General features: G+C 38.3%; 1 protein-coding gene across 4 annotated transcripts in view; it reads left to right on the forward strand.

The window, feature by feature from the left end:
- The window catches only part of GABRB2 (gamma-aminobutyric acid type A receptor subunit beta2), a 244,314-nt gene that overhangs the window by 114,716 nt on the left and 114,600 nt on the right, over nucleotides 1-14,998 (forward strand). For all 4 annotated transcript variants that reach the window (XM_081298705.1, XM_081298704.1, XM_081298706.1 and 1 more), the window contains exon 6: nucleotides 3,835-3,917. In XM_081298705.1, the coding sequence (XP_081154831.1) occupies nucleotides 3,835-3,917 (83 nt within the window). The remainder of the gene's footprint in view (nucleotides 1-3,834; nucleotides 3,918-14,998) is intronic.

Genomic DNA, 14,998 nt, shown 5'->3' on the forward strand with positions numbered 1-14,998 from the left:
AAAATAATCCTTCAAATACAAAGATTTACAGTGAAACTACTAGAACTAATAAATGAATTCAGCAAAGTGGCAGGATATAAAATCAACACGCATAAATCAAAGGCATTTCTGCATATCAGCGACAAAACTTCTGAAACAGAAATGAGGAAAAACACTCCATTCACAATATTCTCAAAAAAAATAAAATACTTGGGAATCAACCTAACAAAAGAGGTGAAAGATTTATACAATGAAAACTACAGAACCCTAAAGAGAGAAGTAGAAGAAGATCTTAGAAGATGGAAAAATATACCCTGTTCATGGATAGGCAGAACTAACATCATCAAAATGGCGATATTACCAAAAGTTCTCTATAGGTTTAATGCAATGCCAATCAAAATCCCAACAGCATTTCTTGTAGAAATAGATAAAGCAATCATGAAATTCATATGGAAAAATAAAAGACCCAGAATAGCAAAAGCAATTCTAAACAGGAAGTATGAATCAGGCGGTATAACGATACCAGATTTCAAACTATATTACAGAGCAATAGTGACAAAAACAGCATGGTACTGGTACCAAAACAGGCGGGTGGACCAATGGTATAGAATAGAGGACACAGAGACTAATCCACAAAGTTACAACTATCTTACATTTGATAAAGGGGCTAAAAGCATGCAATGGAGGAAGGATAGCATCTTCAACAAATGGTGTTGGGAAAACTGGAAATCCATATGCAACAAAATGAAACAGAATCCCTTTCTCTCGCCATGCACAAAAGTTAACTCAAAATGGATCAAGGAGCTTGATATCAAATCAGAGACTCTGCGTCTGATAGAAGAAAAAGTTGGCTCCGATCTACATATTGTGGGGTCGGGCTCCAAATTCCTTAATAGGACACCCATAGCACAAGAGTTAATAACAAGAATCAACAAATGGGACTTACTTAAACTAAAAAGTTTTTTCTCAGCAAGAGAAACAATAAGAGAGGTAAATAGGGAGCCTACATCCTGGGAACAAATTTTTACTCCTCACACTTCAGATAGAGCCCTAATATCCAGAGTATACAAAGAACTCAAAAAAATTAGAGAATAAGATAACAAATAACCCAATCAACAAATGGGCCAAGGACCTGAACAGACACTTCTCAGAGGAGGATATACAATCAATCAACAAGTACATGAAAAAATGCTCACCATCTCTAGCAGTCAGAGAAATGCAAATCTAAACCACCCTAAGATACCATCTCACTGCAGTAAGATTGGCAGCCACTATGAAGTCAAACAACAACAAGTGCTGGCGAGGATGTGGAGAAAAGGGTACTCTTATACATTGCTGGTGGGACTGAAAATTGGTGTGGCCAATTTGGAAAGAAGTTTGGAGATTCCTGGGAAAGCTGGGAATGGAACCACCATTTGACCCTGCTATTGCCCTTCTCGGACTATTCCCTGAAGACCTTAAAAGAGCATGCTACAGGGATACTGCCACATCGATGTTCATAGCAGCACAATTCACAATAGCTAGACTGTGGAACCAACCCAGATGCCCTTCAATAGATGAATGGATAAAAAAAATGTGGCATCTATACACAATGGAGTACTATGCAGCAATAAAAAAGACAAAATCATAGAATTTGCAGGGAAATGGATGGCACTAGAGCAGATTATGCTTAGTGAAGCTAGCCAATCCCTAAAAAACAAATACCAAATGTCTTCTTTGATATAATGAGAGCAACTATGAACAGAGCAGGGAGGAAGAGCAGGAAGAAAAGATTAACATTAAACAGAGACATGAGATGGGAGGGAAAGGGAGAGAAAAGGGAAATTGCATGGAAATGAAGGGAGACCCTCATTGCTATACAAAATTACATATAAGAGGTTGTGAGGGGAATGGGAAAATAAACAAGGAGAGAAATGAATTACAGTAGATGGGGTAGGGAAAGAAGATGGGAGGGGAGGGGAGGGGAGCGGGGATAGTAGGGGATAGGAAAGGTAGCAGAATACAACAATTACTAATAGGGCATTATGTAAAATTGTGGATGTGTAACCGACGTGATTCTGCAATCTGCATTTGGGGTAAAATTGGGGGTTCATAACCCACTTCAATCTAATGTATGAAATATGATATGTCAAGAGCTTTGTAATGTTGTGAACAACTAATAAAAAAAATTCTCTCTCTCTCTTGGAAAAACAAAAATAAAAAACAGAAAAAAAAAAAGATTTACAGTGAGCAAAACCAACTCCTTACATCATTAAAAAATCCATGTTTATCCATTCAACAGATGTATATTGAGTGCCTTGCCACTAATAGAGTGGAATGTGCCCTTACACAGCTTAAACTTTATTGGAAGAAATAGTTCAAAGAAAAATGGATAATCGAGATAATTTCAGATTGTGGTAATTGCTTAAAGGAAATGAGTAGAAACCTGAAATGGACCATTAGTCATGACAGCCACTTTGGTGGCCTGCTGGGGAGGGGCTTTTTGGGGAAGGTGATTCTGAGCTGAAGGATCAGAAGAGAGGGCTCTGTGTAAGCCTAGAAGACTCTTGTTCTAGGCAGAAAGAACAAGTGTCATGGCTGAAGGACACTGAGTGAGGACACAGTGTGTTAGGTGATCAGGAAGAAGGACATGGACAGAGATTCCAAAACATAATGGGCCATAGCCAGGGCTTGGGGTTTTCTTGGAAGAATCACTGAAAAATTTAAGCCGAGGAGTATAAAATCTAATTTATGGGGCTGGAGATGTGGCTCAAGCGGTAGCGCGCTCGCCTGGCATGCGTGCGGCCCGGGTTCGATCCTCAGCACCACATACCAACAAAGATGTTGTGTCCGCCGAGAACTAAAAAATAAATAAATAAATATTAAAAAAAAAAAAAAGTTTAATTTATGGTCCTGTGTGGAGGTGAGGCAGGGGGACACCTACTCAGGGGCAGGTAGTGGAAAAGGTAAGGGATTGAAGCAGAGTAGCCAACAGGGTCTGCTGAAGAAAAGGAAGGAATCAGAGTGATCTTCAGACATATAAAAAAAAAAAGAAAACAAAAATTAACAAAATATAAACCTTTATAGAAAGGTTTATCAACCTAAGGAGGCAATGATTCTTTATACTAAGTGGATCGAATATTTTTAATCTCTAGTTGACAATCCTATGCTGTTCGAAGGAATTCCATACACTCCTTCTACTTGGATTACAGGTTTAAACTGTACTCAAGATTCTTTTAATAAAAAAAAAATCTAACTATACACTATTTTTTCCAAGCCAGAACTACAACTTCTTTCCCTCTTCCCAGCACAGTGCATACTGCTCCTCACAATAAGCATAAGTTGGTCAAATTCAACATTAGTTTGTACTCTTAGTTTTCTTCAGGAGATTTAAAGTTTAAAAGTTTTAAAGCACTTGCATAATACTCTACTATAGAAAGAAAGGTGAAATATGGTAGACTAAAGGTAAGGTTGTTGAAAAATGCGATTTTAAGGTCTTGAGAAAGGAAGGAGGAAACCTGAGAGGAAGAGGAATATTGCTTGTCTCTCATTTACCTGTGTGGTTGATAGAACAGTTGGGGGACTGCACCCAGACATGGGAACTGCCTGCCTCACAAACATTGTCGGTGATTTTTGCATGAGTAGTTAATGGTCCACTCTTAGGGAAATACTGATTTAGTCCAGTCTCTACTTTGTAATCATCATGAGCCTCATAAAGGAAAGTGTTTTATCAAAAGTTGCATCACTTCTTTTCTTTAGAGTTTAGGCTAAATCACAGTCACCCAGAGAGTCCAGATTTATTCGAGACACCTGGGTTTAACTTTCCAGCTCAGGTCATGGCCCTGCTAATGATGCATATTGCTCTTTCTCTTCTAGAATCACAACCACGGCTGCCTGCATGATGGACCTGCGGCGGTACCCACTGGATGAACAAAACTGCACCTTGGAAATTGAAAGCTGTAAGTGTCTCTGAGAAACCAGCTAGAGGAGACTCTGCTGTAAGCTTCTCTGGGGGCAGGGGCCCTTCCACTGGTGGCTGTGCAGACCAAAGTCCTGCAGAAGTTCTGCTAAGCACAAAAAAATTAGTGGAAGGAGGTGGTGACAAACAACCTCTCCCCTCCATTATGCTGCCAACCCTTTTATTCCCGTCTCTATTTCCTTAAATGAGATGTTTAATGGAAGAAATAATCCGGGAATAAAAGGAAGTTGATAGGATCCTGGAAGGAGACTGACCTAAGGCTATTCCAGACATTTAAAGTATGGAATTGGAGCAAACGGTTGCACCGAGTACTTGAGAAAATAGGTGTAGGTTGCGTTGTGTCATGACATTGGTGCAAATGGTTGCACCAAGTAGTTGCTTTGGCAGGAGTAGTTAATGGGAAATACTGGTTTAGTCCAGTCTCTACTTGGTGATCATCGTGAGCCTCATAAAGGAAAGTGTTTTATCAAAAGTTGCATCACTTCTTTTCTTTAGAGAAAATAGGTGCAGGTGGTGCTGTGTCATAAAATCTCCCAATGCTCTGTCTGCCTCTCTGTGTCTCTGTACTTGTGGCCTTCCAGATTACTTAAGGCGTCCTTAGATTATGGATTAATGGAATGTTTTGTTCTAGTTTTAAAACTGTTTTTGGTGTCCAACGTTTATATTCTTGCTGAAGTCCGTGTGTGTGTGTGTGTGTGTGTGTGTGTGTGTGTGTGTGTATTCATTGTATTTACTGTTTTGAAGCATGGTGGCTTTTGTAGGCTGTGGTTTTAGCTCCATGTTGATCCAGTCACCTGCCCTGTTGGTTGGGCTGAAATGTTGGTTGGTAACATGTCTTCATATCAAAAATCACACAGGAAGTTATCTGAAGTGGAAGAACATTCTGAATCTCTTTTTCTTTGTCCATTCTTTGGAATGCTTGCATTCCTTCTCCCGCTCAATAGTTGGGAGCTGACAATTTTACATCCAGTTTTCTAGGTACTCAGTAGCTGGACTGCTGGGAAGACATTCTTATCCTCAGGGAGGAATTTTAGCTGTGTCAGACCATGGGACTCCAGATCACTGCTCTGAGCAGAAATGCAGTATTTATGACACATTGTGGGTATTTTTGAAGAATTCAAAAACTAGGTTCTGAGGATAATTAAATTTACATGCATTTTGTAAAAGTTGATCGCTTACAAACATTCCAAATAATCATTATTTTCCAGTTAGATCTTTGCCATACAAAACTATTTGAAGAAATTGGTCTATAGGATTTCAGAGATTTATTGTATGTAAATATCAGTGGGACAGCATCATTACTGCATGTTGCTTTTTCTTAACTTGTGGTTCAATTTATGGTACAATATTTCTAAGAATTCAAACTCTGACAATTTCACATTGTGGATGTGAGGTTATTTCTTTAAAAGATAAGTTGCTGTCCACCACTCATGAATTGTTTGTGATAAGAGCACATTTTGAGGTAGAATTACACTGAGATTTTAAATAATCACACCCCTCCATGGAGGAAGCATTTTTATTGCTCTTATTTAAATAGTCTTCCATATTCCTCCCAGATAAGTAAATGAGGCCTTTTGAGTTTTTAAATAATCGTTATTGGTAGATTATAATTATACAGATATATCATGCTATATTTATATATACACATAATATAATTTGATCAATCTCATTCCCCAACACCTTGGCCTTTCGATTTCAAAGAACTGATGCCTAAGGACCTGAGCAACACCGCAAAATTTGTGATGTTATTAATTTTTACAGAGATACTTAAAAATTGCCATGATAATTCATTAAGCCTTATATATTTCACTTAAGATTAGTTATTCTGAGAAATGTAATAAATATCAATATTTCTGTCTTTATCAACTAGGGTAACAGTCTCAAAAAGTTAAATTTATTTGTCCAAGATCACTCAGCTCCTTAATGGCAGAGTAGATCAGTGCTGTTGCTGTTAATACCTGGTTTACCTTAGTAAAGACACTGATTTTGAGGGACCCGATTAAAAGACCTCCACTCTTAGCCCTCTTATTCTTATTCTGAAAATCAGGAAATTTTCCCAAAGGGAAATTGGGACTTAACAATGTGTAGGCAGATAACAGATCGTTTCTATAGAGAATGAAATATCATATTGCTTTAACAACATGCAGATACCCAGACTTTGTTATTATAAATAGTTTCCTAGCTGAACAGAGTGAAGCTTACCTTTCTATCCTTTAGACAAGTAGCTTCTGATTGATGATTGGCATTCCACCTTATAAATATCAATAAATAAATCCACTTATTTATCCTGTATCTCTCTTTTTCGTTCCCCCTCATCTTTCTCCTTCCACTTCCTTTCTTTTTTTCTCTCATTCTTTTCTTTCCTTCCTCCCTTTCTCAAATGAAATCACCTTAATAGTAGCATTGCTAAATCATTAACACCTTGTCAACATTCAAAGTGGGTTTATTGGTTCAGTTCTTCTCTGAAGAAGATCACATAATTCCTGATTCCTGCTGGCTTGGAGTAGGGGAACCCTAGGAATGAGTTCCTTGCTCATTTGTTCATTCATTAATTTATTTAGGAATTTACTTATTTATTATTTATTGAGCACTAATTATTTATCAGGAATTCTAATAAGCTTTAGCATAATGGAAAGAACAATAGATACTTTCTGCCCTCTATGATGAGGAAGATGGATATAATTTAAATAAACACATACACAAATATAAAATTGCATTAGTCAAAAGTGCTATCTGGGTATTTAGTTTTATAAGGTCTTAAAGAAAGAGAATTTATAGAAGTCTGGAAGTAAAGTGCTGGGGATTGTAGGTGGTCAGAATGGACTATGTTTGCTTCATTACTGTTCTTAAATTTAAAATGACAGAGACGTCCTATAGGATCAATGGGATCTGCAGAATTAAATGGGCCCTGATACTATTTATCACTACACAGGCCATGAACCAAACTGCCAAAATAGGAGAATTCATTAAAAGGTGCTTCCATTTATTTCTCTCTCTTAAAGCTGTCTTTCATCTACTTGTTCCTATCATCTCTATGGTCAGAGGCTACTCATCATTTTTGTCTTTGTAGCATGGGCATTTACACATTCGTGGACATATCTTGTCTAGATTTGTCTCTGAACCTGTCAGGACAGGTTGGGAAAGGGACACTGTAATATTTTCCTATTTTTTCTAGGGTGTTACTCTAAAAGTACCAGATAACACTTTGCCTATGTAAATACAGGTTTTTGAATGTTCTTGCTAGTAATAAATTCCAGTACAGAAATAATGAATGGTCTAAAGGTTGCTGATGCTGTTAGTATAAGCCAAAGATCTCTTCTAAGGGGCAGAGCAGGTCAGGTTGAGGCCAGGTAGCTGATATTGATATAAGAAAGCTGAGCTGTTACAGATTTAACAGAGCCAGCCCTCTAACTATTCCAATTTTGAGGAGTCTGACTATATCCCATTTCACAATTTCTCATTTTTTAATGGAACATACTAAGGAAATTCACAGTATAAAATGTTTTGCTGACCTTATGACAGTGTGACTAGAACTTTATATAGTTTTAAAAAGAGAGAAATTTTTGACTCATATTAACAGTCTGAAATCATATTTGGCAGCAATGGATTTCCAAAGCATTGGTAAACTTGAGACCATTTATTATTTCTGTATTGGAATTTATTACCAAGTAGCAAGAACATTCAAAAGAACTGTATTTCCTTAGTATGTTCCATCCGTAAATTAAAAAAAAAATGTAAAAAATGGGAGTGGGAGGAAAAAACATATCCTCAAAATGGGAAGAGTCAGGGGTGGCTCTATTAATTCTACACCAGCTCAGCTTTCTAATACCAATATCAGCTATCTGGCCTCATCATGACCTGTTCAGTCTCTTGGAAGAGCAAGGAAGCCTCATTCTGTCTCCAACACCAGTTTCAGGTTCTTAACTGGGGACATGTGAACTTCTTGTTTGGAAAGGAATATGGAATTCTCCCATCTGGATGCTTTGATAACTAGTTCAAGTAATTAAAAGTGCAAAGTGTCCTTTTTTCCCCCTCTTCTTTTGGTGTGCATTTATCTCATTCAATCTCAGGCCAAGTAGAAAATGTAGACACAATGTCTTAGAGGATGAGTTTAATGCTGTTTCAACTCTGTTGGTTTTCCAGTCAGTCTCAACGTTTGTGGGATACACAGTGAATCATAAGGTGCAGAACTCGACTCTTCATTAGGCAGTTTCACAGGATTTACCAAGTGTGGGCTGAGATGGACAGCCAGATATCATCTTTTAAGATCTTACAAAAACTATCTTACACATTGACCTTTTTGACAGTATCAGACATTAGTTATTTCTGGCCTCTAAAGTCACTGATTATTTGAGTGATATTGGAGAAGTCACCCTACCTAACCAGACCTTAATTTCCTCATGGATAAAATGGGGACAATTATATCTACCACATGAGGTTTTATGAGAATAAATATAATACTAGAGATGAAGAATCTTGCACATCGGATGTGGTAAATAGTAACTTCAGCCACCTCATAAATATAACTTCAGCCATTAATAATAATTACCATAATAATAGAAGTTTTCATTATATTTTTAAAGGGTCCCATTATAGTCAGTCATAGTGACACATACCTATAATGTCAGAGATTCTGGAGTCTGAGGCAGGAGGATCAGAAGTTCAAGGCCAGACTCAGCAACTTGGTGACGTCCTAAGCAACTTAGGGAAACTCTGTCTCAAAATGAAACATTTTTTTGAAAAGTGGGGGCTGAGGGTGTAGCTCAGTGGTTAAGTGCCCCTGGGTTCAATTCCTGGTACCAAAAATAAAATAATTTTCAGAACTAATAAATCTAGCTAAGGATGGATGCTTAGCACAGCTTTGCCTTTCTTGACTTTTATGGAGTTTATTCTAGTTCTTGTACTGACATTCCAGGTTTATTTCATTGTGATGCTATTTACCTTCTCTTAGAATGACTCACCCACCTGCATCTACAGTATAAAATGCAAATTAACATCTTTTGCTTTGGCCTGAGGAAACAGAATTAATAACTAGCTTTAACATCCAAAGACGTATATTTAAAACTGCTGTGACATCTGTACTTGGATGTCAGTCCATTTGTAAATATTATCTGTTCGTGGCTTTAATAATATTTCAACTGGCCAAAGAAGGCCACCACCTGCTTATCAGGTAAAGTTTCCATGACTGTTGAAGAAGGGGTCCCTGTGAGTAACAATAAACAGGCACCAACCCCTCATCCTAAGAGAGATTCACCATGCTGTAGGAAAGCAGAGGGTAGGAGTATGCCTGCTGCTGTCTTACAGAATCTCAGTTTGGATATCTTAAAACAACTTGCTGATAGGTTATTGATGGAATGAAGGCTGTATTTTCTTTAGATAACAACTTTATTTTAAGTCACCCTTTTGAAGAGATCAATATGGATTTGTACATTTAAGCTTTTGAGGTATTCATTGCAAATATACTATAGCAAAGGCTTAACATTAAATCTTGAAGCCAGATATAATAAATACTCTATTAACTAATACTTAGTAAATATAACTATAATGTACTGGGAAATGTAGAAGAAAAGTGCTTAGATAGATAGATAGATGGCGGTGGGGGTTAACTTAGGTTAGTGTGGTTAGTGTGGCTTCCTCAAGTTAACTAAATAGGTACCTTAGCTTCTTCAAGCTCAGTTTTATTATCTTTTACAAAATTGTGATCCTTATAAATAATGAGATAAACAAGACATAGATTTTATGATCTTTATAAATAATGAGACAAACAAGACATAGGCTTTTGTGCAATGCTTGACACTGATGTTTTTATATGTAGTGGCTCTTATCATTATAAACATCATCATCATCGTTATCAAATTGCACTTGGAATATTGTGCTCAGAGTCACAACACTTTAAAAATATTTAGCAATCTGAACAACCAAAATGTAAATGGTACATAAACCAGGGCATTTGAAGGACCCAGTAGAAGAAACTGGAATTGGGGGCAGGAAGGCACATTTACCCCAAGGAAGGGAAATTTAGGCTAGTGGCGGGGGTGCTGTGTTTGAACAGGATGGCTGTTTTCAAATAAGCACAGAATTTCCTCCCAAGAGAACACACTATATCTAACCTAAGGGCAAAATTCGACCAACCCTGAAAAATGCCAAAAGACAATTTGGGGTTGAAGAGTAAAAAACAGAAAATTTCATAGCAATTGTAACTGGAAAAAAAAATCAGATAGGTTGAAGTATTCTTTAAGACCTGGGGATGAAGGACTTCTGTCATTGGACCAGTGTGGAGGTTGTGATAATTTCTAAGTGGCTTTACTTTGAGGGTTGCTTGGCACCAGCAGAAATCAAAGGATTTTAATTAGAGGACAATCAGGCAAGCAATGGTTTATGTGAGGTTGTAGATCCCATATACATATACCTCTGGGAGCACGCTGCTCCAGAACAGATGAAAATCGCCTCCCTGCTAAGATTTCAAGTTGGAGGGTGCCTGTGGCTGATGGTCTATTGTTATTCAGCCCGTAATCTTTCTTTTCTCAGATTTTCCTCATAGGATTACGTTTTACAGTTACATCTATGTAGAATAAGGTTAAGGCCCTCATATTTTTTTCTGCCTTTCTAAATAATCTAATCCCCCTTGAGTCTTCTGATCTACTTAAGGCTCAACAGAAGATAAGGTGTGTGTACATGTGTCAGTGCACATACACGTGTGGAGTGGGAGAGATCAAGTGGAGCGTGTTAAATAATGAAGCTCCCAAGCATTTTAGCTGACCTTGGAATTATTTTGAATTAGAAAAATATTTCTGTGACATTCCAGCAAGGCTTCTTCATAATTATTTATCAAGGAAATAGCAAAGAACATTGCAAATGCTCCACAGAGTCACTGCGTACAAATTTCATTTGCAACGCTGTTGTTCTGATAGTTTCTGGAATTGAAACTAGTATTGTGGAACTGAGGGGTTTATCTTCCTGGCAATCCTGTGGAGACATTTTGCTGGAATGTGCTCTTGGTTTAACAGTTATCAGTCCCTGAAGACCAAGGATGAGTACCTGGATGTGTACTTAGTTTCAGTACCTCGTCAGTTGTTATTCTGACCTCAGTGTTCATCTGGACTTCAAGATTTCTGTCCCTTCAGGTCTTCTATTATTTGAAAGTATGGACTCAGATATAAAGGGTCTGTCTTGATATTGAGTTCAAACCCTTTAAAGTGTGTGTTTTTCCCCCTGGTACAAAGAAATGTTTGTTTGGTTTTTTTCAAGTTATTCATTTCTTCTTTTTATAGTCTCCATTTTCTCTTTCTGAGATTCCTACTAGATAGGTCTTGGGTCTCCTATCTTGGTCTCCAATGGATCTGAACTAAAATGCATAGGCTTTTTTTGTCTTTCAGATTGCTAATATTTATTTTTATTTTTTTAAAATTTCATAGAGAGAAGGTAAATATTTTGTTTGGCAACCATGTTTTCCATTTCTAAAAACTCTTATTTATTTTTGAATGCCTGTTTTCCACAGTCTCTTGTCTTTCTATGGAATGGCATTTTTAAGGATTCCTGTCTATTTTCAACTTCCCTTCTGCCCCCTTCCCTTTCTGTTCCCTTCCATGATGGTGTATGTTTGTTACCTTGTTTTTTATTTCTCCTGCTGTTGATTTTTCTTACATGTCTTCTGAGCTTGGTACTCAATTCATGCTTGTAATAAAGTCCTAGTTTGATCAGAACAAGTAGCTGATATGGGTTTTCTGAAACAACCTGGGTTTCCTGGGCACTTGTGTGTTGTGGTTTCCACAACCGGCCTCCAGGAAGGGGACTGGGCACTCTTACTGGGTTCCCTATTCAGGAGAGTGCGCCTCTCACACTTAACTGACACTTTGATCTGGGGCTTGGACACTATAGATTATTTCTTCCTTTCAGGACTAGGAGGAACTGATGTAACTGAAATTTGTTTTTCCCCGTTTATAGAGGTGCCCAAGGCTCTCGGGGGCCCCATTTTCTGTCTCTCTTCAATACAATACCTACAGGAGGTCTCTACACAGCTTGGCTTTGTGAAAGTCCTTTCTTAGCATCATCCAGTGCGTGGTCACCACAGCTGCTGACATGACAGGGAGATGGTTCCACACACAAGCTCAAGGTCTGTGTTTGTCAGTTCTCTAGGACACAGGTTCTCAGCCTTTCTGCAATACAGTTAGATTACTGGTGAAGTTGTGAAATTCCAAATGATGGAGCCCCACCACAGACCCATTGAATCAGTAAATTAGAAGCTCTGTAGGTGATGATGGTGAGTGCTCAAGGCACGGTATTTGTTAGACTGTATAGACCTGTAACCGTGTTTTCATCCTCTCAGAAGACTCTTGAATAACACTAATGAGTAAGACGAGGTCACAGTAGTGAATTGCCACATCATAGAAAGTATAAAATTAACAATTCCAGATATAAATTTGGGTAATATTTTACTAAGGAAAGTGCCTACTTCAACTTCTAGAATGAAGATTTTATGGTATTACTTCTTCACACTTAGTTTACATTCATAATGATGTTTGATGAGACTTCTAGGTTATGTGGACGTTTTTCTAATACAAAATGAATGAGTATAAGGAGGAATCATTTAATCCTTCAGGAACATTAGAATTATTTTATGCATTGAAAGAAATGAAGAGAAGTAATTTGGAATATCAGAAATCATTGATATTATTGAAAAACTAACTAAAACAGTCCATTTGGTAAGCAAATAAGCCCAGAGTTCAGGGAAACTTAGCCCTTTGACCACGTGGTGACCACAGCTGTGAAGCTTAGGAATGTGTTGGCAAGGAGTTCAGCTTCCAGCCTACAGAACAGCATGGAGCAATTACAAGATACAGATTCCCATCCCGAGTTCTTGAAACTGAAGCATTTTCTTAACAGCTAAGTGAATTCCTAAACCTTTCCTGACACCGTGTGTTTGATGAGGCTGTGCTGAGAAACCCACCTGGTAGATACTTACCTTTCTGAAGGTGACAACCACCTTCTTTTAAGTTCCCACTGTCAATATTTGTCTTGCTTTGAAATCACCCATTCGATCGAGGATATATAGTTCCTCGCCTGCATATTACCAATTTCTCTGTGGCAAATTTCATAGAGAGAAGGTGTGGAGGCACAAACTTATTTATTTAGTTATCTTTTAGGCTCAGGAAAGAGGCCAACAATGCCATCATCCTCCAACCTGTCTCTTCCTGGCTGGGCTTCATTTTGTACATGATTCTAATTAGGTGAAAATGTCACATTTGTGGATTCCTTAGCATTTTGAGTAAAGGCTGGAAAGCATTTTGTAAAGCCTGATGTGAATGTTATAAGCCAGAGGCATAAATACACCTGCAGACCCAGAGCTCCTCCAGAGGACTCCTGTTGTTCTCCTTAGATAGTTGAAGCCCGTTGAACTCGGTCTTTTCTCGAATTCTGATCTTGGTTCCCTGTATCACCGCTTGAAGATACCTACCTTGCCAAGGGCTGTCAGTAATGCTGGTTCATGTTTGCCAGTCATTTACCACTTTCTCTAATGAAGCCTCCAGAGTCTAGTCTTTACCCCTTCCCGACCTCCATTAACAGCCAGCCCCGTGATTATTACATTACTAGCATGATCACCATCCTCACCGTTATCAGTAGGAACTACCATTTATTACATCTCTCTGCCTGGCTTTGTGCTGTCTGTATACATATACTTCATCTCATCTTGTGCCCTCATATGCTAGCGATTGATATCATTTCCTCTTCAAAGATGAGGACGTGGATCTTAGAGAATTGTAACTTCTGTCATGCTGTTCAGGCCAGCAGGTATGTGTATTGATTAAGGGTTAATGGAAGAAAATAGAAGCTGATGTAGCTGATTTAAGCATAGGAGGTTTATTTGGCTTACAGAATTCTTGGAAGGACTAACAAACAAGACTATTGGCTGAGCTTTTGGCTGTGACTCCCAGGACCACAGCCCAGACTTCTCTTGCCAAGGCAGACTCTGATTCTTCTGGGATACTGTGACCACAGACTGAATGCAGTGCCTCTGCTCTGGCTTCTGGAAACAAGCTCTACTGCTTCTTAGGTAGGATATGCGATAGAAGTGCTGTGTACACAAAGAGATTAAGTACAGGTCACTGCCTTCCCACTCAATCCAGTCCTGATTTATGGACTGCATCTGATGGGCAGATCCTGGATCACATTTATAACTGTAAATAAAGTCAAAGCTGGGGAACATAGTTTTTAGTGAGATAATATCTTCTTTCAAATAATTTCTAAGCTGGGATTTGAATACAAGTTGGTCTAGTTTTAGAGCCTCTGTCTTTGTTGTATTTATTGCTTCCCTGTTTTTAGTGTAACATCAGATTAACTAACACATTTCTTTTGGATTATAACTAATTTATACCTAATAATTCTATTACCTAATTAAATCCTACCTAATAAATTGTATGTTTTTAGAGGATATTTGTTATTTTCTTCTCCCACCCTATGTTGGAGCACTGTATTTAAAGAAACCTCTATTCTGTATGAGATTCCACTTCCCATAATGGAAGCCTAAAAAACCAGACACTCGCTTTCAGCTTCTCTGGGGTGCCAAGACCAACACGTCACCCATCATACGACTTTGAATAGGAAATCTGGGGCAGAAAAACTGGTAACGTGAGAAAAGTCCAGCTTAAGAAGGGACTCAGTCATGGCAGTGGGTGGGTGGCAGTGCTCAGTGGCACATGTCAGTGGCATCTGCAAAGAACTACAATATCTTAACCCTGTGGAGCTGGCCCTGATGAATTTACCAGACCAAACATTTGCTGAAATTTGGAAATTTTTCCTCAAAGGATAGCATCCACCACGGGCCCCTTGCCTTCTATAAGCTGTTGTTCTTCATCTGTTTAATAAATACCTTTTCTATTTGATTTAGCCCAAGCCACTTTCTATTGTTTGCAGCTAAGAACCTTGATGGCTTGTGTTTATACCGGAAGGGTAAGGTCCTAAGTTATCTTTTATGTCCTTTGGTGCTTTGTGCATGACAGGCCGTCATTACATTCATCAGTTCACTGTATTTGTTTCATTAAGGTTCACTCTAGACCCACGTCC

This window comes from Spermophilus citellus (genome assembly GCF_964194105.1).
Source record: "Spermophilus citellus genome assembly, chromosome: 1".
Taxonomy (NCBI): domain Eukaryota; kingdom Metazoa; phylum Chordata; class Mammalia; order Rodentia; family Sciuridae; genus Spermophilus; species Spermophilus citellus.